Raw genomic sequence first — 27,595 nt, 5'->3', positions numbered from 1 at the left:
CGTGAGAGACTAGGGAGAGAAATCTGTAAAATAAGCAAGTTTATTATCTCATCCAAAAGATGGCACCTCCAACAATACACATCCAAGCACTCCTGTACTGCACTGAATTGATAGCAGCTTAGGTTCTCAACTCCCCAACAGGAGGCTTCTGACTTGGAGATGAGAGTGTTAAATTCACATTTACTTTTCATTATGGTTAATGAAGAGAGGCCAATATGTCTCAGTGTGAATGGGTCAATACCTCGTATATATGAATATTGATTCAAGGCTGGGATAGTCGAAATGAGCTCCGATCATGATTGAAGAATGATTTTATGAGGAAATAAAATAAGGATTTTTACATGTCCTCAACTACAAATGAAATTAATTGCAAATTATAGCTTCCCTAAAGTTTCTGAAATATTTATTTCACACACGTTTGTAATAAGTACTTGATAATAACTGATCCACTTTTTCTTTGCGTAATTTAACAATAAATAAGATTTTATAAAAAAGAATCAGTCTCTAATTTGGAAAATACAAACAAAGTGAATTATAAACACCAACCTCAAAGAAGATTTGAGACTTTTGATTGTGTGACAGCTGTCCTGTGGAGTCAGCAGAGATGATGAAAATCAATTTCCCTCCATGTGCTGTCAGCTGGAGTCAGAGAAGAACAATAATATATCTTTAGAAAGTTCTCTCTTGTACTGATTAAAACATGCACTTGAGATAGTCTCATAGGCCATTTCAAAATCTGAAAATAAAATCCATGTTAACCTTTAAATTACTGTCATTTTTCTTATGTCAGTCGCAAGAAGCATTTACATATACAGCTATAACTTCGCTAAATTATGTGCGATTTAATGATACCGCGTATTGTTATAAAGCAGATAGTGTAAAGATCTTGAACTGAACTATGTGAACTAATGTGCCTTATGATAACTTTGACAGCACCATCATTAACAAGACTTCACCATCATATTGTAATTTCTGAATTATCAACAAATATTTTACACATGGGACATGGCTTTTAGACAAGTTATCAATTTGAAGATTACTAATACTCTATTTAATAATAGATGTTCAGTTGATGTTTTTGGTTAACAAAGGTAATCATTTCATTATGCCAAACTGAAAACAAAAATCATCTATCTCTGACTAAATGCAAACAAAAGGATGGGGAAGTATACATTAACAAGCCACAGCCATGAAATATGAAAGATAACTTCCACCTCACCACCCCCCATCCCAGCCTACCCAACACACATGCACATGCACTGACACACACATGGGCACACACACATCCCCTGCTGTGTTACTTCTTATCTTGTTTAAAAAGAAGTTGAGTAAATTATATGATTTGAAAAAAAAAAGCTCAAGGATAACACAAGTAGGTACAGGTAAAGAAGATAGAATTCTGCATTGAAATGTGATTGTCACTAGGACACATATCATTTTTCCTTCCATATGGCTAGATGGATGGGGTGGTAGAGAAGCGAAAGTATTGAGCATTGGAACCAGACAATTGACAGAGGAGTGGCCGTGGTTAAAGAAAATGGGAGTGGGGGGGGGGGGGGGATTTGTAGAAGAAGCATAAGTCAGAGCAGCAGAGAGTTTGGGGAATAGTGGAAGAAAAGCTATTAAAGATATGGGGTGATTTTGTGGATTTGAATGAGAATTTTAACTTTTAGATGCTGATGGACTGGGAACAAATGTATGACAGTAAGATTAAGGGTGATGGATGAACGAGATTCTGTGGGTCAGGCTGTGGTCAGCTATGTTGGATTAGATTGGATTGGATTTGTTTATTGTCACGTGTACCGAGGTACAGTGAAAAGTATTTTTCTGCAAGCAGCTCAACAGATCATTCAGTACATGGGAAGAAAAGGGAATTGAACAGAATTCAAGAAAATACATGAGAATACATAATAGGGCAACACAAGATATACAATGTAACTACATAAGCATTGGCATCGGATGAAGCAGACAGGGTGTAGTGTTAATGAGGACAGTCCATAAAAGGGTCATTTAGGAGTCTGGTGACAGTGGGGAAGAAGCTGTTTTTGAGTCTGTTCGTCCGTGTTCTCAGACTTCTGAATCTCCTGCCCGATGGAAGAAGTTGGAAAAGTGAGTAAGCCGGGTGGGAGGGATCCTTGATTATGCTGCCTGCTTTCCCCCGGCAGCGGGAGGTGTAGATGGAATCAATGGATGGGAGGCAGGTTCGTGTGATGGACTGGGCGGTATTCACGACTCTCTGAAGTTCCTTGCGGTCCTGGGCCGAGCAGTTGCCATATCAGGCTGTGATGCAGCCCGAGAGGATGCTCTCTATAGTGCATCTGTAAAAGTTGGTAAGGGTTAATGTGGACATGCCAAATTTCCTTAGTTTCCTGAGGAAGTAAAGGCGCTGTTGTGCTTTCTTGGTGATAGCGTCGACATGAGTGGACCAGGATAGATTTTTGGTGATGTGCACCCTTTTGGTGCATCATTTTGGTCATGTTTTGGATGAGCTGAAGTTTTGGCAGGGTGAAGGATGGTAGGGCATCCAGCAAGTCCAGAGGTAACAAAGGCATGCATCAGCATTTCAGGAGCATGTGGACTGGGCTGGGAGTGGTAATGGGCTGTCTTTGTGATGAAGTCAGAAACTTACTTTGGGGGTAATGGTTTGGAAAATCTTTGAGTAGCTCGGGTGAACCTAACCTGAGTTGGTAACCTGGGATGGGGTTGGATTCAGTAAAAGGTGGGAGAAGTCGAGATGGTGACTTCAGCCTTTCCAATGTTTAACTAGAGGAAAAAGCAACATATTCAAAGCTGGACAATCAACCTGACACCACAGAGGCAGCAAATAGGTAGAGCTTGTGGGTGGCCTCCATCTTGGACTCTGGAGGTAGCCCCAGGCATTGTTCAGATGAGTCCCAACCAGGTAGCCTAGCAACAATCATTATAAAGGATCAAACATGAAGTCTGAGCATGTGGACAAGGTAGCAAAAGGAAGTACTGCAGTGAGGATGCCTTAAGGAGAGGATTTAAAAAATAGAGAATATTGCCACAAAGTTAAATTCAATGCAGTATTGTACATAAAACACAATTTCTACTTACTAATGTATGAGATAAATTAGCTTAAAACCATCAAATATGTCCTCTGGGAAAATTACATTATGATTTATGGCAATGTTAAATGTTAATCATGAGCCAAAATTTTTTATCTACTTTATCTGAAATAGGAAATGTCAAAGTGGACATTATCAGGTCACCCATTTCACTTGCATAATTCTGCAGTGTAAAACAAAACGTTAAAGTCTGTGCATTCTTAGTTGGGAGATGACTACAAGATTTTATCAGGATGTTGATGCAGCAAGATAGAAAATTATAAGGCAAACTGGAAATTAAATTCTTAATGAAAAATTCCAAAGAAAATATGTTTTTCCAAGCATTGTAAACTTCCACAAACAGGATGCAGGCAGGCAACACAACTATTAATATCTTTGTTGAGTTACCATGGTTGACAATTCAATTAGTTGTTTAGTCTTTACTACTTATTGTTATGAAAAGCAATTAAATTACAAGCATTTCCATTAGTCTAGAAAGGAAGCATGAAATTCCTTACATTCATCATTTTATAAGTATTTATTTTTGTTGACTTAATTTTCAATACGTTCGTTACAAAAGACTGACAACGGTGATACATAAGACAAAATACTTATAACATAAATTCATGCAAGAAATTGGAAGTGAAGGCAGCACAGTGGCTCAGTGGTTAGCATTGCTGCCTCACGACGCCAAGGTCCCAGGTTCAATCCCGGCTCTGGTTCACTGTCTGTGTGGAGTTTGCACATTCTCCCCGTGTTTGCGTGGGTTTCACCCCCCACAACCCAAAGATGTGCAGGTTAGGTGGATTGGCCACGCTAAATTGCCCCATCATTGAAAAAAAAATGAATTGGATACTCTAAATTTATTTTTAAAAAGAAATTGGAAGTGTAATGCATCCGATGGGTGGCACGGCAGTACAGTGGTTAGCACTGTTGCTTCACAGCGCCAGGGTCCCAGGATCGATTCACGGCTTGGGTCACTGTCCATGCGGACTCTGTACGTTCTCCCCATGTCTGCGTGTGTTTCCTCCAGGTCCTGCGATTTCCTCACACAAGTCCTGAAAGACGTGAGGTGAATTGGACATTCTGAATTCTCCCTCAGTGTACCCGAACAGGCGCCGGAGTGTGGCGACTCGGGGATTTTCACAGTAACATCATTGCAGTGTTAATGTAAGCCTACTTGTGACAATAATAAAGATTATTATTATTACAAATCACTGTTTTACTGCCTTTTATTCAGTAGCCAGAAGAATGTGAAGAAAGTGGCCATTATAGCTTTGTGGACCTTTCAGCCTCAATTGCATTTTCCTCCCCCAGGGATAGATGCATGCCCATTCCAAGGGCCATTTCTGAGCTGGAGAAGCCAGGACTGGACATCCCAGTCCTCAATCCAGAACTACAGGTGAGCTGAAGTCCAGTCCTGGACACCCCTGCCACTGGCACTGCTAGGATAACAATACTGGCAACTAGTCAATTTGGCCAGCAGCTCTCTGCATTGGGACTTCTTCCCAGGTGTGGGGTGGAAGTCCAGTCCCAAGCAAATTAATACTTTTTGGAACGTTGAATGGCCGTCAGTCTATCGTGGTCAGCAGGGATGCGTTCCCAACTGCATCTTCACGAGTCGGGACAGAAAATAAGTGCAAAGACTGTGGCTCCGCCAGGAGTCAAGTAGACAGTGAGGATAACACAAGAGCTCCTTCGAGGAAAGCAAATGGTGACACAGTCTTTAACAATGCCTCTCTGCAGGTTCTCTTCCAGACTGCATCAAATAGGCCGGGGCTTCTCTTCCCAAAGGATATCAAAAGGAGACCCTCCTGACAAAGGAAATCTGGACAGAGATAGCAGTGGAGGTCAGCAGCTGTGGGTATCATACTCCAAACCCTGCCCTGTCCTGGGTTCAATGCTGCAAACAGCTCAATAATCTCTTCCACCACCAATGCTCATTACCTGGGACGAGCTCAACGTAACAGTTGCAAGGTGAGAAGGGTACGAGTTGCCTGGAGTCTCTTACTGCTCCCTTCATTGGTGCTTGTATTTGGCAATGCAGGTTGGAGTGCTACAAGGGAGGGGAATGACCAGCCAAGCATTGGGAAGGTGGAATACAGGCACCAACCACCTGATGATGCATGACTGTATCTGGACATCAGGTGGTAATCTATCTTTGTTTACCAGCTCCAAACCCTGAGAGATGGTGCATGAGGGAGACATTTGTGCTCCTTCATTATAGGCCAGAGGGAGGCCAGCGCCCGTGTTGTGCAAACTCAGAATTTTTCCTCCTCCTGCCTACAGAAGAAGAAGACCCATAATGATAAGGAGAGAGCCAAGACCAGTGGGGAAATGGCTGACATTCACATGCTGGCACCTAGCGAGGGTGAAGCCATCAAGCTGGCAGGTAAACAGATGGAGATTCAGAACAGGAAAGAATGGGAGTATCCAAACTCTTTGTGTTCTCTCGTGCAGGTTTCTACATTCCAGAAGGTTGGTTGAATACTGAGGCAGGGCCCTGCAGCCCATGTCTGAGGAGGAGGGGGCCTTCGACCATAAGACACAGGAGCAGAATGAGGCCACTCAGCCCATCGAGTCTGCTCCGCCATTCAATCATGCAGTATCACCCTCATTCATTCCCATGCACCCTCTATGGGCGCAGATACTCTCACATCAGTGATTCTGCACTCCTGATTAGGTTCAGGTTCACAAGCTGGTGACCACAGCCCAGCTATACCCAAGGCCACTGACAATCGGAGAACTGTGGGAGGGCAGGCCAATGCCTCTGGAGTCGGCCATACTGACCCTGTTGGAGATGCAACAGCTAGCATAGCATAGCCAGAGTACCCATGCACAGATGTGTGCACATGGCTGCCCCCATTGAGAATTATTCATCAGATAACTGCGGCACCAGCAGTCGTCACCTTCTTCTCTTTCAACATATCCATTAATTACATGGAAACAGATTCAGAAAGAACATTAAAGCACTTATATCTATCTAGTCTGCTGGTCTGCCCAAATAGGAGAAGCCCAGGGCCTGCATGGTAAAGATGTGAGCATTTATAAGAGAGGCTCTTACTGAATTTTATTAATCTTTCTGTCAGCCCATCGATTGACCTTTGAGCCGTCTCTGCTTTTTCATTTTGTGCTTCTACAAGATGCTCCCCATTGACTCTCCCATGGGAGCTTGACCTTCAATCCAAATGAACAGAGGAGTGCAGTGAGAAAGGAAACCAGCAGAACAAGGAAAACAAACTTTCAAGCTGTGCCTAGAAATTGGCGAAAGGGATAAAATCCTGCAGTTATTAAAGCTGGAGTCAGTTAAAAGGAAGATTCCGTGCAGGAAATAGCCAAGGCTTGTAAGTTATAAGCAGCAGCTTGCAGCTGCAATTGACTTCAGTAGAAATGTCAAATGGTTAACCCCATTTGCCTGATATAGGGTGCTACTTGTGACACTACTTGTGTGCAAATGATGGAGGCTGTATGTACAGACAAAACGTCCTTTTACAGGACAGCAGGACTTAAGTTCAGTTTCAACTCAGTAGCCAATCAGAAGCTCAGTGAACTCTCCTTTAGGTTTCTGTGCAAATAATGTTTAGTGACATGATTTGTTGGGAGTTACTTTGGAAAGGGACACTTTTCACTTTTCAAGTGGATTGCATTAAATATTTTCAGTCAGGTAAAAGTAAATGTCTGTATCTATCCATGCAGACATGCCACACACAGCTGTCATTCTCGTCAATCTAAAGATGATAGCTAATGTTCTAGGTTTGAGTGAAACCACTGGAGTGTGTATTCAGCTAGAATCTTGAAAGATAGGTTATTTATCATCATAATAGTCTCTTACTGATAATAGGTCACTACTCATCCAGGAGACAGTATATATTTTAGATATATACATACATAATTGCTGTGGTCTTATTCACTAAGAATTGGTTTGCTCTCAATCAATGCACTTACAATTTTAAGCTAATTTATAAACTTTAACAAAAGTTTATATGGCATATGACTGTGAATGAAAAATCAATACTTTCATATAAGAATAGCAATACTTGCAAACAAATTCCTTGCTCCTTTGTGAAGTATCATCCAAAGAGCAAATCATTAATGCTGCAGTGCTATCCCCACATGAATAGAGTTAATTTTTATTTTTGATTATAAACCATCATGCTGTATGATTTAATGACACACAGTTAAGTAGCCAATATATCATTTTTTAATACAATAATGTGAAAATATAGATGCTCAAATGCGTTACACTTTTTCTGGGGAAAAAAAACATTAAATTATTAATGTGACTCGGAAAAGTAAATGACGTGTAAACTAGATAACATTACTTGATATAATACGTTCAATAAATGGCTAATTAGTTGTTATTGCCATAATAATTAGAACATGAAAATGTTATTGGCTTAGTTATCTGGGAAAATCTTTCAAATTTTTTGTGATGTTTTCCACATACTCATTTCCATTTCCAGATCAATGCATTGCGGACACATTGAAATTAAAATCATGGATTCACTATTGACTTTTCACCATGGATTTATTGGACAGATTTTACAATGAGGTTAAACCATTTTACAGAATATCTTCTCATTTATGCCATGCATCTGTTTCTAGCATGTAAAAGATCTTAATCGTCAGGCATTTAGTTTAAATACTGAAGTATGAACAGGACTATCCTAAATGACAGACCCCAAATTTTGTGCACAAGAGAACACTCTGCTGCGAAACTATTGCTTTGCAGTGCCGAATATAATTATTGCTGATAAGAGAGATATGTTGCCAGAGATTTTGTCTGGGATCCATCAGGAACAAATGCAAGAATGCCAAATTTCAGATGATCATACAATCTATAATACAAGAGAAAAGGCAGCTGATTTATGGGCAAGCCGACTCTGAGTTGATTTACACGGCAGCTTGGGGAGCCCAGAGTATCCTCTTGCTTTCCCAATAGCAAAGCCTCAGCCAATCAGGGTCAACTTGCCAAACAACAGCCTTTTCTCCTGTACTATAAATTGTCGTGATTGTTTGAAATTTAGCATTCTTGTGTTTGTCCTAATGAGTGCGACATGAAAAGCTTTGAAAACATGTCTCCCTTTTCAGCAATATTTTGATTACAATTAATATAATATAAATTAAGCATCCAGAGATGTAAGGTAATTTCAATTATATTGGTAAAGAATACAGTAATGTTACAGGAAATATATTTTAGATACGTCACCATTTAATTTCTTTCCCACTGGAGTTTGGATTAAATAGGATTTTATACAAATAGTGATGTTCATTTTTTGCCTGCAATGCTTTTCTCAATGAGAATCTGATATTGAGCTTTGTCAAAGAATCAGAACATCGACAAAGGAATAGTAGGCAGGTTAGGCTGTCGTGCTAGCTATTGTTATCATAAGATCATAAGACATAGGAGCAGGAGTAGGCCATTTTGACCTTGAGCCTGCTCTGCCATTCAATATGATTATGGATCATCTGCTCTCTTGCCTATCCCCCATAACTTGATTCACTTCTCAATCAAAAATCTCCACATCTCAGGCTTAAATATATTTACTGACCCAGACTCCAATGGTCTCTGTGGAAAATAATTCCAAAGACAAATAACCCTTTGAGAGAAGAAATTTCTTCTCATCTCTGTCCTAAATGGAAGACCCCATGGGTGTAATTCTGTGCCCCCTCTTGTGGCGTGTTTGGAGGTGGGAAAGGTATTTAATTAGGTGGGATGGCAACATGGCTGAACCTCACCGTTTTCCCACCTCTATCAGAATTAACTCAGGGATAGGAAAGCCCATGGTCAGGCCACCTGCCCTACTGCCATTGACGCCTGTAAGTTGATAATTAATGACCAATTAATGTTTCGTCCCTTGGTGGATGGTGCTGTCGACATGAGGCATGATGAAGTGTGTGCGATCTCTCAAGGGGTATCATTCATTTAAAGGCACGAAGTGCCTGATCAAGGAACATGATAATTGGAAGAGGGACGAGCCCACTGAGAGCCACCCTTGCTGCAACCTACCCAAATCCATCTCCCTGTGACCCCGACACCACACAAAAACCCCAACTGCCATTAGTTACCTATGGCTTGGGTCACTCCTTAATTTTGGACCTCTATTAGGTGAGGTCCCAGCAGTAGCTATGGTCTCTCCATTAGTGTTGCTGAAGCTGCCAACCTCTGAGTGGCCACAAGCTTTCGGTAGGCAGCACCTCCGCACAGGGTGTCCATGATCTCAGGAAAGAGCCGCTGTTGGCTACTTAAGTGTCTGAGTAGCAGTAGGTCTTCCCAAAGGAGGCAATGCAGGTCTCACATCAGCTCTCCAGCCAGCAGGTGAGACCCCATAAAGCCATAAAATCCAGCCATAGAATCATAGAATTCCTACAGTGAAGAATGAGACCATTCAGCCCTTCAAGTCTGCATCAAACCTCTGACAAAGCACCCTAACCATAGCCCACTCCCCACCCTATTCCCGTAAGCCTACCTAACCTACATATCCCTGGACACTAAGGGGTAATTTAGCATGACCAATTAACCTAACATGCATATCTTTGGACTGTGGGAGGAAACCGGAGTACCCGGAGGAATCCTATGGAGACATGGATTCTGGATTTGTTTGTCATGTGTACCGAGGTACAGTGAAAGTATTGTTCTGCGTACAGTTCAGACAGATCATTCCATACATGAAAAAAACATAGGGCAAACATAGACAATGTAAATACATGATGTAAATACATAGACACTGGCATTGTGTGAAGCATACAGGAGTATAGTACTACTCAGTAGAGAAGACGTGTGAAGAGATCAGATCAGTCCATGAGCGGGTGGTTTAGGAGTCTGGCAAGAGTGGGGAAGAAGCTGATTTTAATCTGCTCCTGCGTGTTCTCAGACTTTTCGCAGACATGGAAACTCCATGGAAACTCGCAAACTCCATACAGTCACCAAAGACAGGAGTTGAACCTGGGTCTGTAGTGCTGGGAGGCAGCAGTGCAAACCACTTGCTGCCCTTTTTAAAAATTGTGTCCGCTAATTCTAGATTCACCCACAAGAGGAAACATCCTCTCAGCATCCACCCTGTTAAGCACCCTCAGAATCTTAGGTGTTCTGATGAAGTAACCTCTCAATCTTCTGAACATTACTGACCTCCCTTGACTAAAGAAATACAGAATGCCAACATTGACTCTTACCAACTTTTACTGATGCACCATAGAAAGCTTCCTATCTGGCTGTATCACAGCCCGGTATGGCAGCTGCTTGGCCCAAGACCATAAGAAACTTCAGAGAGTCGTGAACACAGCGCAGTTCATCAGGCGATCCCACCTCCCATCCATTGACTCTATCGACACCTCCCGCTGCCTTGGGAAAGCGGGCAGCATAATCAAAGACCCCTTCCACCTGGCTTATTCACTCTTCCAACTTCTTCCATCGGGCAGGAAATACAAAAGTCTGAGAACACGGACTAACAGATTTAAAATTAGTTTCTTCCCCGCTGTTACTGGACTCCTAAATGACCCTCTTATGGACTGACCTGATCTCTTCACAAATCTAGTACTACACTCCTGTATGCTTCACCCGATACCTGTGTCCATGTATTTACATTGTATATTTTATGTTTGCCCTATGTATTTTCTTTTCATGTACAGAATGATCTGTCTGAGCTGTACGCAGAACAATACCTTTCACTGTTCCTCGGTAGATGTGACAATAAGCAAGTCCAAATCCAAACATCAAGGCAGCATTTGGCCAATTGTGGTATCATGGAGCCCAAGAAAAAGTTGAGTCAATGGGAATCAAGGGAAAATCGCTTCCCTGGTTGGAACCATACCTGGCACAAAGGATAATGGTTCTGGTTGTTTGAGTTAATCATCGCAGTCCCAGAGCATCACTGCAGGAGCTCCTCAGGGTAGTGTCCTAGACCAAACTATCTTCAGTTGCTTCATCAATGACCTTCCCTCCCAAAAGATTAGAAGAGGGGATGTTCAGCGATGATTGCACAGTGTTCAGCACTATTGTGCCTCCTCAGATACTGAAGCAGTCCATGCCCATGTGGAGAGCATTCAGGCTTGTGCTGATAAGTGGCAAGTAAGTGTGCCACACAGGTGCCAGGCAATGTTCATTTCCAACAAAAGAGTCTTAAATCATCTCCCCTTGACATTCAATAATATCACTATCACTGTGTCCTCCATTATCAACATCCTGGGGGTTTACAATTAACCAGAAACTGAACTGGACCAGCCACATAAATACAGTGGCTGCAACAGCAGGTCAGAGGTTGGAATTCTGCAGACAGTAATCCACCTCTGGCTCCCCAAAGCCTGCCCACTATCTACAAGGCACAAGTCAGGAGAGTGATAGAGTCACTTGCCCCACTTTTAGTCTGTCAAGCAAGCGTGATTGGCAGGACCAGAAGTGGATGTGAAATCCTGCGATCAGTTCCCTACATCAATTTTATCATGGCAGGTCAATTAACTGCTGGATAGCATGAAACGCACACTGAATCAGGTTCAGCGCTGCTGGTGAGTGCGGCTACCAAGACCAATAAGGGTGTGCGCAGGGGTTTAGATGGAAGGCTGGTAGTCAGTGTTCAAGAGTGTCAGGGAGCTGTTCTGAAAATCTAATCGTTTGACTCATTACTTCCGTTGCTGAGCTGTTACTGTCTGCAGGATTTCATCCGCACCCACAATCCATCCCAGCAGGATTGAAGTGCTCGGAGCCAATCGCCTCCCCCCCCCCCCCTCCCCCCCCTCCTCCCCCCTCCTCCTCCTCCGCCCCCCCCCCCCCCTCCCCCCCCCCCACCCCCGCTCAAATTTCCAATGAGTGCCTGTGGATTTTGCTGGAGGCAGTGTCCAATGAGATATCATGCTGCTGAGAGACAATAAGACGAGATCACCTCGTGTGACAAAGAAGGCCAAGTTGGAGGTGACAGGTCAGTGGGCATGACGTCGTATGTAAGGCCTGGGCAAAGTGGAGAAAAAGGTTGAATGGCCTTCTGTGCTCTGCTCGGATGAGTACTGAATCCAGTTGAGGTTTTGGTGAGATGTCTTTGTGGATGGCAGCTCTTGTTGGTGTTCATGGGTGTGTAATGCAGAGTGTAAAGTGGCACATCATCTGTTACGATGGACAATATCTGGCATAAACACAAGGATGAGGTACAGCAATCTGATGGGCATCTGATCCTGCATCATTGGTGGGGAGGTTGGGATTTTCTGGCATGTAGAATGGGATTAATGAAAGCATTTTTGTCCTTACAGGAGAAGAGGAGTCACAATTCACAGGAGCGAGGATGGATGGGTGTGGGGTCTCAAATCTTCTTGTATTAAGTCAGGCAGTGGGGCAAGCACTGGAGATAGTCTGTGAACATGGAGCCAGGTAACTGTCATGGAGAGGCAGGGGTCCCGGTGAGGGCAAGAGCCCAGTGGACAGGGAAGAGCTTGATGGAGGATATGAGAGATGTAGGGCAACGGTTGTAAGACTGACACATGAGATCCAGTTATCCCCATTGCCGGTCCATTCAGAGGTCTTTGCTCAGCTAGATATCCATTCTGAGAGGTCAGAAATCAGAATGCATAAACTCTGACTTCATAATCTTTTTCCGTACTGACAGTTTTCTTTCTCTCCCAGTCGGGACATTAACATGACCCCACTAGGACCATGATGATTCTTCCTTAACCTCGGAGGATGACGAGCAGCCAGATGCACCCGCACCACATCCTCCCTTTGCACCATGCACCAGCACAGAGACAGGCACGTTGGTGGGCATATGCAAATTTGAGCAGATGGTAAAGCACAGTGATGAAGGCAAGTCACACTCGCCTGGTGAGTTGGCAGAGGCAGAGAATCCCTAGGGTGTCAGAGGTTGGATGACTGCTAGAGTACATGACAATGCTGAACCCAAGTCAGATAATGAGCTTCTGGAGTCATCCATCAGGCAGCAGATGCAGGATGTCCAGCAGGATGCACATGAAGATCTGTCAAGAGTTCCTGGAGGGGCTGCGGGCCATAGTCTCAGTGTTTGAGGAATTCCATTGAAAGAGTGGTAACCCTCATGAAGAGGCTGCTCCAGGAACCCAAGCAAGAATTTCTGGGATGATTAATTGTTCTTCGGTCCTATAATGGTGCATGTCTATCTCTGCCATTTTTTTCTAAGAATCCTTCCCGTTATTTCCATTGTTCTCATTTATTTTATTTTATTTTTTATTATTTTTGGTCCTTGGACCCATGATCAGACTGTGATTTTAATCAGAATGTGACTTTAAGCAGAAGACACAAGCTGAAGTGGCCTGCTTGTCAGGATGTTGCATTCCAGGTTTTGTATGTTGGAAAGGAGAAACCAGATGCTTCGCCGTCATGTGGATCTTAGGAACCAGCTTTGGAGAAATTTGCTTCTATTGGTTGGCTGGAAAACAGTGGGTTGGCCAGGGACAGTCTTCTGCCTGACAACAGTCACAGATTCACAGAATAATATAGTGCCGAAGAAGCCCTTCGGCCCATCGAGTCTGCACCAATGCATGAAAAGCACCTAATTTGGCGACCTAATCCCAGTTGCCAGTACTTGGCCCAAAGTCTTGAATGTTATGACGTGCCAAGTATGTTATATTCTTGTTCAGAGACAATTAGTGAGTCGGCGTACTAAAGAACATTTAGTTCAAGACTGGTTAATTTGATTACAGTATAATAAACTGTGGGTAGGAAACTAATGCTATAAAACTGGAACTAATACAAACCCTGCTGACCACACAGGTTTCTCCTCAAGATTCTGCCCCAGGATACAGTGTCACGTGCTACTACTTGTCTGACACCTACTGGTTGGAGGCTATACATATTTACACTTACAATTGTTAATGCATATCACTACATCCTCATTCTTTGAGATTTCAAAGAAAACATATAATACATTATTTTAGTAAATATTACATGTGACATGCATAACGGGCAGCACGGTAGCATTGTGGATAGCACAATCGCTTCAAAGCTCCAGGGTCCCAGGTTCGATTCCGGCTTGGGTCACTGTCTGTGCGGAGTCTGTACATCCTCCCCGTGTGTGCGTGGGTTTCCTCCGGGTGCTCCGGTTTCCTCCCACAGTCACAAAGATGTGCAGGTTAGGTGGATTGGCCATGATAAATTGCCCTTAGTGTCCAAAATTGCCCTTAGTGTTGGGTGGGGTTGCTGGGTTGTGGGGATAGGGTGGAGGTGTTGACCTTGGGTAGGGTGCGCTTTCAAAGAGCCGGTGCAGACTCGATGGGCCGAATGGCCTTCTTCTGCACTGTAAATTCTATAATATCTATGATAACAAGGTGACCTTCATGAATCTTTTGTAGCAACACCTTGCGCAGAGACTGTAGATTCTCTCAGTAACAAACCATTTGCTACACTTAGCTCTGATCCTGTGTGATGATATTTAGAAAATGAACCTTTCAGCCATCCATGTTGACATTGTGTACAACCATTTGTAATACTTCAGCCTTCTGTTTCTTAAACAATCAGTTTTGACTTTGCACCCGACACTGGTAGTGTTTCCGTAATCATGTTGACATGAAGCTGCAGCGGTCGATGATCCGTTCACTAGCCCCTTTTACCATTTATGCGTAACAACATTCAGATTCTCTTATAGATCTTGAAGCATCACGACGTGTTTCCAATCACGACCATTTTCTTGTTGCACCAATACTGCACCTAGACCATCCTTCGCTACATCTGTTGAAATCTTGGTATTTTTTGTTGGATTGAAAAATGTTAATACCGGTGTGGTCGTTAGAGCTTTCTTTAGTCTTAACCATTCTTGCTCATGTTGTTCAGTCCAAGTGAAGTTGTTCACTTTCTTCACTTTCTAAGAAATGCTGGGTGGAATTCTCCACAACGCCCGACGCCATCGTGAAACCCGGAGTGTTTCATGACGGCGTCGGAGGCCGCTCCTCGTCCCCCTACTCTTCCCCCCCCCCCCCCCGGCTAGGAGCGGCGTTCCGTAAATCCCGGCGCGCCAAGAATGACGCGGCCGGCAGCGTCTAATGACGTCAGCCGCGCATGCGCAGATTGGCCGACGTCAACCCGCGCATGCGCGGTTGCCATCTTCTCCTCCGCTGCCCCGCAAGACATGGCGGCTTGATCTTGCGGGGCGGCGGAGGGGAAAGAGTGCGTCCCTTGGAGACGCCGACCCAACGATCGGTGGGCACTGATCGCGGGCCAGTCCCCTCCCGAGCACGGCCATGGTGTTTGCTCCCTTCTCCGCCCCCCACAAGCCACAAACTCACCTTTGGCGCCATGTTCACGCCGGCAGCGACCAGGTGTGGTTGCCGCCTGCGAGAACAGGTCGGGAACGGCAGGCCGCTCGGCCCATCCGGGCTGGAGAATCGCGGGTCACCATGAAAAATGGTGACCCGTGATTCTCCGAGCAGCGTGTCGCAAGACACGACACGCCATTTTGGGGGGGTGGGAGAATCGCAGGGGGTGCCAGAGCGGCCCTCCCTCGATTCTCCCACCCGGCGTGGGAGCGTAGAATCGCGCCCGCTGTCTTTGCTGAGAGATTTGCTATGACCTTTCCAATGAAGTTGATCATGCCCTGTACTCTTAGTGCTCGCTCTTTATCTGTAGGTCGAGACATATTTATGATGGCTCATATCTTCATGTCATCAGGCTCTATTCCTTGAACAGATAATCTGCCTCCCAGGTTCGTTTTTTTTCCTTTACACCAAACTGACATTTAACCTTATTGAGTGATTGCCCATTTCTTCTAATATTTTGTGGTACCCTAATTAACCTGTCTTTGGGTTCCTCTTGGGTGGAACCCCAAATTATGATGTTATCGATGTATACTCACTGATGCGACCATCAATTCGCTCAAAGGCATGTGTCGAAGTAAACAGTGGTTTTAATCAACTTACAACTTTGCCTGCCTGCGACCGGTACAATACTGAAGGTGGTCCTGCAGGTCTGCTGCTCTTATACTTCCTCTAAAGGGCGGAGCCATGGGCGGAGCCCGTACATGTTCCAACATCTCCCCCTTTGGGTGAAGCCACACAGTGGCCCATAGATGGAGCCCACAGGTTTAATAACATAGTATAACGCAATACAGTATACTGGTGAATTAACAGTACTTATACATTCACCACATTCACCGCCTGTAAAGAAATTAAGTCCGGTGGGGGTGACGGGTTCACAAATTCAGTCGTTCCGGCGCCCGGATCGTACGTTGCGACCGCCAAAGCACCGGGGGCAGCTCTTCCGAAGCTTCATTCCTGCGGACTGGTGTGCCAGGTGGAAGGGAGCCCGGGAACCAAATAGGTGTGGGAGCACAGGACATGGGGGGTTGGGCAGGGTATAGTGTGGGGGGTACATTAGTGGTAGTGGTGGAGGAGCCTGCGGGCGTCAGGTCTCGGCGGGAGATGGTATCCTGCCGGCCATCGGGGTGTTCAACGTATGCATAATGTGGGTTCGAGTGCAGGAGCTGGACCCTCTCTACCAGGGGGCCGGTCTTATGGGTCCGAACATGTTTCCGGAGGAGGACAGGACCTGGTGTCATCAGCCAGGACAGAAGCGAGGCCCCTGTGGTAGCTCTCCTACGGCAGACAAACAATGACGAGCCCCTGTCACTGTGGACATAATTGGAGAAACCAAGCAAGGTGAAGGCACTGTGCAGGGCTCTGATAACAGTGGGGGGGGTCATATTGGGGCATGGGATGGCAAATGGGAAACGGGAGAACTCGTCTATAATGTTGAGAAAATAGGTATTGTGATTATATGAGGGGAGGGGCCCTTTGAAATCAATACTGAGGCGAACAAAGGGCCGGGATGCCTTTACCAGGTGAGCCTTATCTGGTCGATAGAAGTGCGGTTTACACTCCGCGCATATTTGGCAGTCCCTGGTTACAGCTCTGACCTCCTCGGTGGAGAAGGGCAGGTTGCGGGCCTTGATGTAATGGGCGAGTCGGGTGACCCCCCGGGTGACAGAGGTCGTCGTGGATAGCCCGTAGTCGGTCATCTTGCGCGCTGGCGCATGTGCCGTGGGACAGGGCATCTGGGGGCTCATTGAGCTTCCCAGGACGATATACTATATCGTAATTAAAGGTGGCGAGTTCGATCCTCCACCTCAAGATCTTATCATTCTTGATCTTGCCCTAGCTGCGTATTATCAAACATGAAGGCAACCGATGGTTGGTCGGTGACGAGGGTAACCTCCTACCAGCGAGGTAGTGCCTCCAGTGCCGCACGGCTTCCACGATGGCTTGGGCTTCTTTTTTGACCAAGGAGTGTCGAAGTTCAGAGGTGGTGAGGGTGCGTGAAAAGAACGCTACCGGCCTGCCTGCTTGGTTAAGGGTGGCGGCGAGAGCGACCTCTGAAGGGTCGCTCTCCACCTGGAAGGGGACAGACTCGTGCACCGCACACATGGCGGCTTTGGCGATGTCCGCCTTGATGTAGTTGAAGGCCTGCCGAGCCTCGGCTGCCAGTGGGAAAAGGGTGGCCTTAAATAGTGGCCGGGCTCTGTCCGCATACTGGGGGACCCACTGGGCGTAATAGGAACAAAATCCATTATTGAGGGCCTTGGGACAGTGAAGGAGGGGGAGTTGTAGGAGGTGGCGCATACGGTCAGTGTTGGGCCCTAGGACCCCGTTTTCCATGCCGTAGCCAAGGATGGCTAGCCTGGTTGTGCGGAAAACACATTTCTCCTTGTTATAAGTGAGGTTAAGTTTTTGGGTGGTTTGGAGAAATCGGTGGAGATTGGCGTCGTGGTCCTGCTGATCATGGCCGCAGATGGTGACATTGTCCGAATACGGAAATGTGGCCCGCAGCCCGTACTGGTCCACTATTCGGTCCATCGCTCGTTGGAACATCGAAACCCCGTTCGTGACGCCAAAGGGGACCCGGAGGAAATGAAAAAGGCGGCCGTCTGCCTCAAACACCGTGTAGTGGCGGTCCTCCAGGCGGATTGGGAGCTGGTGGTATGCAGACTTCAGATCCACCGTGGAGACCACACGGTAGTGCGCAATCTGATTCACCATGTCTGCAATCCGGGGAAGAGGGTACACATCAAGTTGCGTAAACCGGTTAATGGTCTTGCTGTAATCAACCACCATCCGGAACTTTTCCCCGGTCTTGACCACCACCACCTGAGCTCTCCAGGGGCTATTGCTGGCCTCTATGACTCCTTCCCGCAAGAGACGCTGGACCTCAGACCTAATAAACGCCCTGTCCTGCATACTATACCTCCTGCTTCGAGTGGCTACTGGCTTGCAGTCCACGGTGAGGTTAGCGAAGAGGGGAGGAGGGTGGACTTTTAGGGTTGCAAGGCTGCATTTGGTGAGCGGGGACAGGGGTCCGCCAAAATTAAGTGTTAGGCTCCTGAGATGGCACTGAAAGTCGAGTCCTAAAAGGAGAGGGGCGCAGAGGTCTGGGAGCACATACAATTGAAAATTATTATACTCGGCGCCCTGTATCGCTATGGTTGCAGTTGTGCACCCTTGGATTTGTACTGAGTGTGACCCAGAGGCGAGGGAGATTGTTTGTTGCATCGGGAATATTGGGAGCGAGCAGCGTCTTACCAGATCCGGGTGAATAAAACTCCCGGTGCTCCCGGAGTTGAACAGACAAGGTGTCTCGTACTCGTTAACCCGGACGGCCATCATGGAACTCCTGAGGTGCTTGGGTCGCGACTGGTCCAAGGTGACTGCACTGAGTTGAGGGTAATCGCCGATGATATCGGTGGTGCTGGGGCGGCCCCGCGATGACTGTCCGTGCAGGTCGTACGCGTCGAGTGGCGTAGCAGATGGTGACCAAGATGGCAGCCCCCGTTGATCAAGCATGGCGGGCGGTTAGGAAGATGGCACCAAAGATGGCGGTCCCCATGGATCGCACGTGGCTGGCCCCGTGGGGGAGGGTGGCCAAGATGGCGGCCCCCATGAGTCGCACGTGTTGTGCGGAGTTGGAGTCGGCAGGCACGCTGCCACATTACGGGGTCTGTGGGCCTGAGAGTCGGTGGATCGGGTCTGTGAGTTCGAGTGTTTAGGCTTGGCCAGGCAGACCTTGGCGAAGTGTCCTTTTCGCCCGCAGCTTCTGCAGTTCGCGTTGTGGGCTGAGCAGTGTTGCCGGGGGTGTTGTGGCTGGCCGCAAAAATAGCAAGGTAGCCACCCATGATGAGCAGGCGGCCACGTGGCACAGGCCTCGGATAGTCTCTGGTCGGGGGCCCACAAGGGAGTCACGTGGCCGGGAACGCAGTGAGACTCTGAAAAGCGACCTCCAGCGAGGTCACCAGTTTTACCGTGTCCCCCAGGTCCTGGGCCTCTTTTTCGAGCACATATTTCGATCTGACCCCGCAACGTAAACGTCTCGGACGGCGAGCTCCATGTGCTGAGTGGCCGTAACGGCCTGATAGTTACAGTTGCGCGCGAGGGCTTTGAGGTTGCGCAGATATTCATCTAGCGACTACCCGGGGCGTTGGCGGTGAGTGGTGAAGATATGTCGCGCGTAGACCTCGTTCACAGGCCGCACGTAGATACGTTCGAGTATTGCGAGGGCCTCTGTATAGGAGGTGGCTTCGGCAAGCTGGGCAGAAATGTGATGGCTCACCCGTGCATGGAGGAGACTCAATTTCTGTTCATCCATGACGGATGATGTCGACGACGTGGCAAGGTAGGCCTTGAAACACTGAAGCCAATGTGAAAAAATTTATTTCGCCTCCGCGGCCTGTGGATCGAGCTCCAGTCTGTCAGGTTCGAGGGCTGACTCCATAGTATTTCTTTAAGTTGATTAAATTGATGCGACCATCAATTCACTCGAAGACACGTGTCGAAGTAAATAGTGGTTTTAATCAACTTACAACTTTGCCTGCCTGCGACCGGTACAATACTGAAGGCGGTCCCGCAGGTCTGCTGCTCTTACACTTCCTCTAAAGGGCGGAGCCCGTACATGCTCCAACATCTTCCCCTTTGGGTGAAGCCACACAGTGGCCCATAAATGGAGCCCACAGGGTTAATAACATAGTATAACGTAATACAGTATACTGGTGAATTAACAGTATTTATACATTCACCACACTCACACACCCTGAATGCCTTCAATAATATGTTCCATCGATCTGTGGAATATTTCTGACATGAGATTATGCCAAAGGGCATACGAAGAAAGCAATATCTGCCAAATGGAGTACTGAATGTACAGTAAGCTGAAGAGAAAATGCTGGAAAATCTCAGCAGGTCTGGCAGCATCCGTAAGGAGAGAAAAGAGCTAATGTTTCGAATCCAGATGACCCTTTGTAAAAGCAGTAATTTGCTTTTATCCAGTGTTTAACTCACTGCCACTTCTCTTCCAGGAATGCCTACCGTGAAGAAGTACTGCTCTTCTCTCTGATTCTCTCCTCAGCGATGTTGCCAGACCTGCTGAGATTTTCCAGCATTTTCTCTTTTGGTTTCAGATTCCAGCATCTGCAGTAATTTGCTTTTATTGAATGGACACTACTTGCTACTTTCTTCATCTAGCTTGAGCTGCCAGAATCCTTGCGAAGCATCAGGTTTGCTGAAATATTTCGCATCAGACATCTCACTTGTGACCTCTTTTTTTAGGTATCAGATAGTGTTCCTTTTTATATTCGCATTTAAATCTTTGGGATCCATACAAATTCGAAGATCAATGTTTCCTTTTTTCTAACCCAAAGCATCAAATTGACCCAATCTGTCAGCTCTTCAATCTTTTTCATAATGCCAAGATGTTTCATCCTGCCTAATTCTGTCTTTATATGATCACTTAATGGTGTCAGAACGCTTCTCGGAGCATGTATCACCGGTTGAGCACCCTTTTTCAATTGAATCTTGTAAGTGTAAGTAAAAACCTGGAATATTTCTGGAAAAGCCTGCACAATGGACTCCACTGATCCACTGTGTGTGCTCAGTGCACTGTAGGTGCTATACACTCTTCTCAGCAGCTCCAATACTACACACGCTTCATCACCTTCATCGCTCACGACCTTTAGCAACTGTTAAGGATGTTCGTTTGTTATACTGGAATAGTGACAATGGACAATTCCGTAAGGATTCTGGCAGCTCAAGCTAGTTGAAGAAAGTAGCAAGTACTGTACATTCACTAAAAGCAAATTACTGTGGATGCTGGAATCTGAAACCAAAAGAGGAAATGCTGGAAAATATCAGTCGGTCTGGCAGCATCTGTAAGGAGAGAATCGGAGAGAAGAGCAGTACTTCTTCACGGTAGGCATTCCTGGAAGAGAAGTGGCAGTAAGTTAAACACTGGATATTTTTTACTTGTACGTCCAAATCACACATTCCCAATATGTCAAATTTCTGACCATTATGGTCCTTCAACAAGATTCTCGGTTTTAATTGCAGTCTTGATATCACCGATGCTTATGAGGTTTGCTCTTACTCCTGTACCTAACTTCACGGTGATGAAGGATCGATTTATCAACAAAGCAACTATCCATTTGGCCATTGTCAACATTCGAGTATAACGTTTAGCACTTTTTGTTCTTTGAGACACCATTTTATTCTTTTTGGCTGTGTTTGCCCTGCCTTCATTCGAGACTACATCAACAAAAAATGTGCCTTCCAAATTAATGTCATCCATTGTATTAATTGACATATTCCCAGAACGCCTTAATCCACTGCAATTCGTATACCGCCGCAACTGGTCCACAAGATGCCACCTCCCTGGCCCTACAGACATCCCTAGAGCATCTTGGCAACAAGGACTCCTACATCAGACTTGCTGAGATTTTCCAGCATTTTCCCTTTTGTTTGTCCTACATCAGACTCCTATTTATTGACTACAGCTCCGCCTTCAACACTATAATCCCTGCCAAGCTCATATCAAAGCTCCAAAACATAGGACTTGGCCCCTCACTCTGCAACTGGATCCTCGACTTTCTGACCCACAGACCACAATCAGCAAGAATAAACAACAACACCTCCTCCACAATCGTCCTCAATACGGGGGCCCCTCAAGGCTGCATACTTAGCCCCCTTTTTTACTCCCTATCCACATATGACTGCCTGACAAAATGCGATTCCAACACCATCTAGAAGTTTGCTGACGATAGGACCATAGTGGGCCGGATCTGAAATAACGACGAGTCAGAATACAGAAGGGAAATTGAGAACCTAGTGGAGCTGTGCAGCGACAGCAATCTATCCCTCAATGCCAGCAAAACTAAAGAGCTGGTAACTGACTTCAGGAAGCAAAGCACTCTCCATCCCCCTGTCAGCATCAGGGGCCGAGGTGAAGATGGTTAACAGCTTCAAATTCCTACGGGTACACATCACTAAAATTCTGTCCTGGTCCACCCACGTCGAGGTTAGAACCAAGACAGCACAACAGGAAACTAAACAAATTCGGCATGTCCACATTACTCTTACCAACTTTTACAGATGCACCATAGAAAGCATCCTATCGGGCTGCATCACAGCCTGGTATGGCAACTGCTCGGCCCAAGACCGCAAGAAACATCAGAGAGTCGTGAACACAGTCCAGTCCATCACACAAACCTGCCACCCATCCATTGATTCCATCTACACCTCCCGCTGCCTGGGGAAAGCGGGTAGCATAATCAAAGACTCCTCCCACCCGGCTTACTCACTCTTCCAACTTCTTCCATCGGGCAGGAGATACAAAAGTCTGAGAACACGCACGAACAGACTCAAAAACAGCTTCATCCCCGCTGTTACCAGACTCCTAAACCCCTGTGTGCTTCACCCGATGCCGGTGTCTATGTCATTACATTGTGTATCTTGTGTTGCCCTATTATATATTTTCTTTTCTTTTCATGTACTTAATGATCGGTTGAGTTGCACGCAGAAAAATACTTTTCACTGTACCTCGGTACACGTGACAATAAAAAAATCCAATCCAATCTAATCCAATCCATGAACAAATCCACAAATGTTCATTCTTCCTCGGAAACATACAAATCACAGCCTGTCAAGATTTCAGTCATACTGCATAAAGAAAGCCATGCCAAGGTAATTATCAGCCACCATACCTGATTTGCCATATCTGCTACGCTTCCACCAACCACACATGCAGTAGTGTTGCCCGTAACCTGCTAAAGACTATGGAGAACTGCCTTAACAGCAGACAATCAAATGCAGAGCTATAATCCTACATTATCAGTTGTTTACCTGAATTACAAAAACTGCTCAAATATCCCAAAGCTCTAATCAAAAGGTTGAATTGCTGAGAAGTGTGTATTTAACATATTGCAATTAGAGCAACATTCCCCCCCATTTTGTTTTGAAGTGCACAGGTGATTTAAGTCTTTAATTTGTTTTGCATAGGTGCATACACACACACGCAAACGCATAAACTTAGTAAGCCAATTTGTGTGCAGTCTATGCAGGTTTTACGGCTTAGCTTGCAGTGAAAATTATGTTAGAATTGTTTGGATAACCACAGATTTCAAGGAAGTTCCAGAGAGTGGAGATTTAAAGGTCAGTACAGTCAGACTGTCACAGTAACCTTGACTGAGCCCTACCACACTGAATTAATCAAATAATATTCACAATGCCACCTTTAGAAGAAATATTATTTAAAAGTTGCAGCAAATCAACAATTTAAATTTATTTCATTGAACGTCTTGAAAATTAGATACCTTGTGGCCCAAATATGCACTTGGCGCGCTCCAATAATATGGGCGTGATAAAATCCTGCTGCCTTCATATTCATTAATGTTCACCTTCAGTAGCCCATCCAAGGTCTCCTGCTTGGGCACAATTTTTGAAATTCCTTGCAAATCGGTGAGGAACCAATCAAACATGTTAGTCACCTAAAAAGCAAATGTTGAGAGAACAAAGCATTATTTATCAAGATCGAATTCTTCTAGCCATCTCACTTCCAGCATGCATTTTACTCCTGCTTCCACTTTCTATATATGGGGGAGGGGGGGGGGGGGCTGTTAGAGGTGGGATCAGGGTATTGATCTTGATGATCAGCCATTATCATAATGAATGGCGGAGCAGGCCACCTCCTCTGCTTCTATTTTCTATGTTTTTTTATGAAAGACACATGATAAAAATGAGTCCACTCATAATAAAAAGCTATGGAATACAGATGATGAAATATTAAATTAAAAGCCAGAAATCTTGGTAAACACAGAAGGTCTGGCAACATCTGTGGAGAAGAGAAATAGAGTTAACGTTTCAAGTCGGTGTGACTCTTCTTCAGAACTAAAGTGATGGGTTTTATACTGTTTAAGAGAGGGAGCGGAGCAGGGGAGCAAAGCAGAAGGTCGGGATAGATGGGAACTCAGGAGAGATTTGACAATGATGTGATGAACACAAGGATTGTTAATGATAGTATTAAAGATTAAGGAAGGTGCGAATAATGGCCAAAAGGTCAGATAGCAGAGTGTGTTAAGGGTATCAAGAACATGGATCAATGTTCTCTGAATGCAAAGCCTAAGAACAAATTATTGTCAGGCTCTGTGGAAGGACTGTGTTGGAAGAAAAAATTAAAAATAAAATGATCAAAATGGAGGAGAGAGTTCACGGTCCAAAGTTGTTGAACTCAGAATGTTAAGTCTATAAGGCTGTAAAATGCCCAATCAGAAGATGAGGTACTAGTCCTTCAGTTTGTGTTGGGCTTTACTGGAACATTGCAGCAGGTCCAGGGACAAAAATGTGAGCATGAGAGCTGGATGGTGAATTGAAATGGCAAGCAACAGGGAGGTCAGCATCATGCTTGCAAACTGAGCCAAGGTGCTTTTCAGCCTTCTGGGCATAACAATGAGTTCAACAACTTCAGACCATAAACTCTGTCCTCCACTTTTGACCTTTGTTTTATTTTTCTTAGTAAGAAGTCTTACAACACCGGGTTAAAGTCCAACATGTTTGTTTCAAACACTAGCTTTCAGAGCACTGCTCCTTCCTCAGGTGAATCAGCAGGATTCAGATTCACCTGAGGAAGGAGCAGTGCTCCGAAAGCTAGTGTTGGACTTTAACCTGGTGTTGTAAGACTTCTTACTGTGCTCACCCCAGTCCAACGCCAGCATCTCCACATCATGGTTATTTTTCTTAGGTTTTTTTTCCAAACCCCCTCTCCCACATGGCCAGTGTGTAACTTGTTTTTATGTTTTGCTTTCACAGAGCACTGAGCCTTGCTCTGTCATTGGTACACTCTGCTGTCTGACCTTGAGACCATTAGCACCTTCCTCAGTCTTTAACATCATCATTAACACTCCCTTAGTCTTGTCTCATGACATTGGGACGGAGACCATGTAAAGGTCCGTTGACTTCGGGTGGGAGTTTCTGGTCACCTGGCAGGCACAGCCGAAAAATTCTGCCCTAAGTGTCATTTGAGGAAGAAGCCTCCTGGGAATTCAAGGCATCCTATGTCTTAATTCGCAAGGTAAGAAGTCTTACAACACCAGGTTAAAGTCCAACAGGTTTGTTTCAAACACGAGCTTTCGGAGCACGGCTCCTTCTTCAGGTGAATGGAGCCGTGCTCCGAAAGCTCGTGTTTGAAACAAACCTGTTGGACTTTAACCTGGTGTTGTAAGACTTCTTACTGTGCTCACCCCAGTCCAACGCCGGCATCTCCACATCATTAATTCGCAAGGACAGGAGAGAAATCAAATGTTATTTTTAACCAGGTGAATTTTAGATCATGTTTTCAACTGACATATTCTCTTAAATTCATTTATGAGAGATGGGCTTCGCTGGCTAGGCAAGCATTAATTGCCTATCGTTAATTGTCCTTAAGGAGGTTGTAGTGAGCTGCCTTCTTAAACTTCTGCGGTTCATATCTGTGTATTACATGTCCATATACTGCATGTCAAATTCCATGTACTCTCGTCAATGCTGTACATTGAGGATTCTCGTTACGAGTGAGTTTGTCAATCTGAGCTCTGAGCCGAGGGAAGGAAGGAAAAGTAATGCAGATTCAGGTGACTGAGCAGGAATTAGCATTGATAAATGTTGAGTTTCCGATTGGGTTCACTCAATTTGCAGGAGTTAATTGGACAAACCCAGTTGGAAAAGTGGTCCGGTTCTCAAGCATGTTTCACAGATATGAGCAGAGAGAGAAGATTAAAGTGGTACTTCTCCAAGATCAATTACTGCCAGCCATATAAATTAAGAAACCTTTGTCACACGACCTATAATTTTCCATGAATTTAGTGAATGGAAAGTTAATAAGGTGCATGGTTGGTGAACAAGCTCTCTGCCTTTAGTGTAAACTGAAAAAAAAATCCCCTCCAGCAGTAAACTATAAACATTCAACAAAGGTTATTTGCCACTTGATATCTCTTACCTTATTGTAGGTCCATTGAGAGGCTTCACATTCACTGCATACACCTGAACAGAAGCACTGGTCACAGCCATAGTAGTTCTCTAACTGCAAGTTGAAGAATCCTGTTTTGCAGTGGTCACAATTTTGTCCTTCAACATTGGCCTGGAAATTGCATCAAACAGAAAATATATTAACGCTTATGATTAATTTACAAATGTTTTAATGTAACGGAAGGTGTACATCGTTCCACAAAAAATGAGACAATTCCATCTAAGATCATTGCGTTTGTTTCCAAAAAAATCACAGTATAACATAAGTGACACTAGAAAATTTTGAATTGTTACTTATATTACACTACAAATATTAAATTGATGGTGAGATATGGGGCGGGAATCTCCAACCCACCTGCCGGCTGCCAAATTCTCCGGCACCGGGGATTTGGCAGGGGCAGGATTCGCGCTGCGCCGGTAGGAGGCTGTTGGCAGCCACCCCCCCCCCTCAGCGATTCTCTGGCCCACGATGGGCCAAGTGGCTCCCCTTTTTCGGCGGGTCCTGTCGGCGTATGTTACGACAGGTACTTGCCAGCGGGACCTGGCTCCGCGGGCAGCCTCCGGGTCCTCGGGGGGGCAAGGGGGAATCTGGCCCCGGGGGGTGCCCCCATGGTGGCCTGGCCCACGAGCGGGCATGTGCCATGAGTGCACACTATTCTTCCGCGCCGGCCGGTGTAACGGTCTGCGATGGCCGGCGCGGAGATGAACCCCCCTGTGCATGCGCTGGGATAACGGCAGCACACGCTAACGCTCCCGCGCAAGCGGCACCTCGCGCCTGCTGGCGGAGGCCCTTCGGCGCCAGTTGGCGTGGGGCCAAGCCCCTTTCCCCCCAGCTGGCGCAGCGCAAACCACTCCGGCGCAGGCCTAGCCCCTGAATGTGCGGAGGATTCCACACCTTCAGGGTGGCCTGACGTCGGAGTGGTTCATGCCACTCCTTCGCGCCAGAGTTGCCCGTCCCGTCGGTTTCCCAAGAATCCTGCCCGAGATTGTTGGAGAAGGGCTTATACTTGCAGAATTTTGGCTATTGCGTGAATTTAACAAACACCTGCACAGTTGGCTTGTGACATTAACTAAATTACCCATTGCTTAAAGCTCATCGGATCCAACACTAGAAGCCTCCAACAAATTATTTAAATTCTTGAGCAATCACTGAAGTGGGGCACACAATAATATGCTGAACACACTCCATGGATGGAATCGTATGTCTTATCCTGTATAAGAATGGATTGATGGTTAAGTTAATGAGACCATTTAATGATATAAGTGTGTCA

General features: G+C 45.6%; 1 protein-coding gene across 5 annotated transcripts in view; it reads right to left on the bottom strand.

The window, feature by feature from the left end:
- The window catches only part of lama2 (laminin, alpha 2), a 607,521-nt gene that overhangs the window by 329,823 nt on the left and 250,103 nt on the right, over window positions 1-27,595 (bottom strand). For all 5 annotated transcript variants that reach the window (XM_038799795.1, XM_038799796.1, XM_038799798.1 and 2 more), the window contains exons 11-13: window positions 26,296-26,436; window positions 23,639-23,812; window positions 547-639 (exon numbers count right to left, since the gene is read on the bottom strand). In XM_038799795.1, the coding sequence (XP_038655723.1) occupies window positions 547-639; window positions 23,639-23,812; window positions 26,296-26,436 (408 nt within the window). The remainder of the gene's footprint in view (window positions 1-546; window positions 640-23,638; window positions 23,813-26,295; window positions 26,437-27,595) is intronic.

The sequence above is a fragment of the Scyliorhinus canicula genome, chromosome 6, assembly GCF_902713615.1.
Source record: "Scyliorhinus canicula chromosome 6, sScyCan1.1, whole genome shotgun sequence".
NCBI classification, from domain to species: Eukaryota; Metazoa; Chordata; class Chondrichthyes; order Carcharhiniformes; family Scyliorhinidae; genus Scyliorhinus; species Scyliorhinus canicula.
The sequence above is the reverse complement of the archived record's forward strand: the minus strand, read 5'-3'. Positions and strand labels throughout refer to the sequence as shown.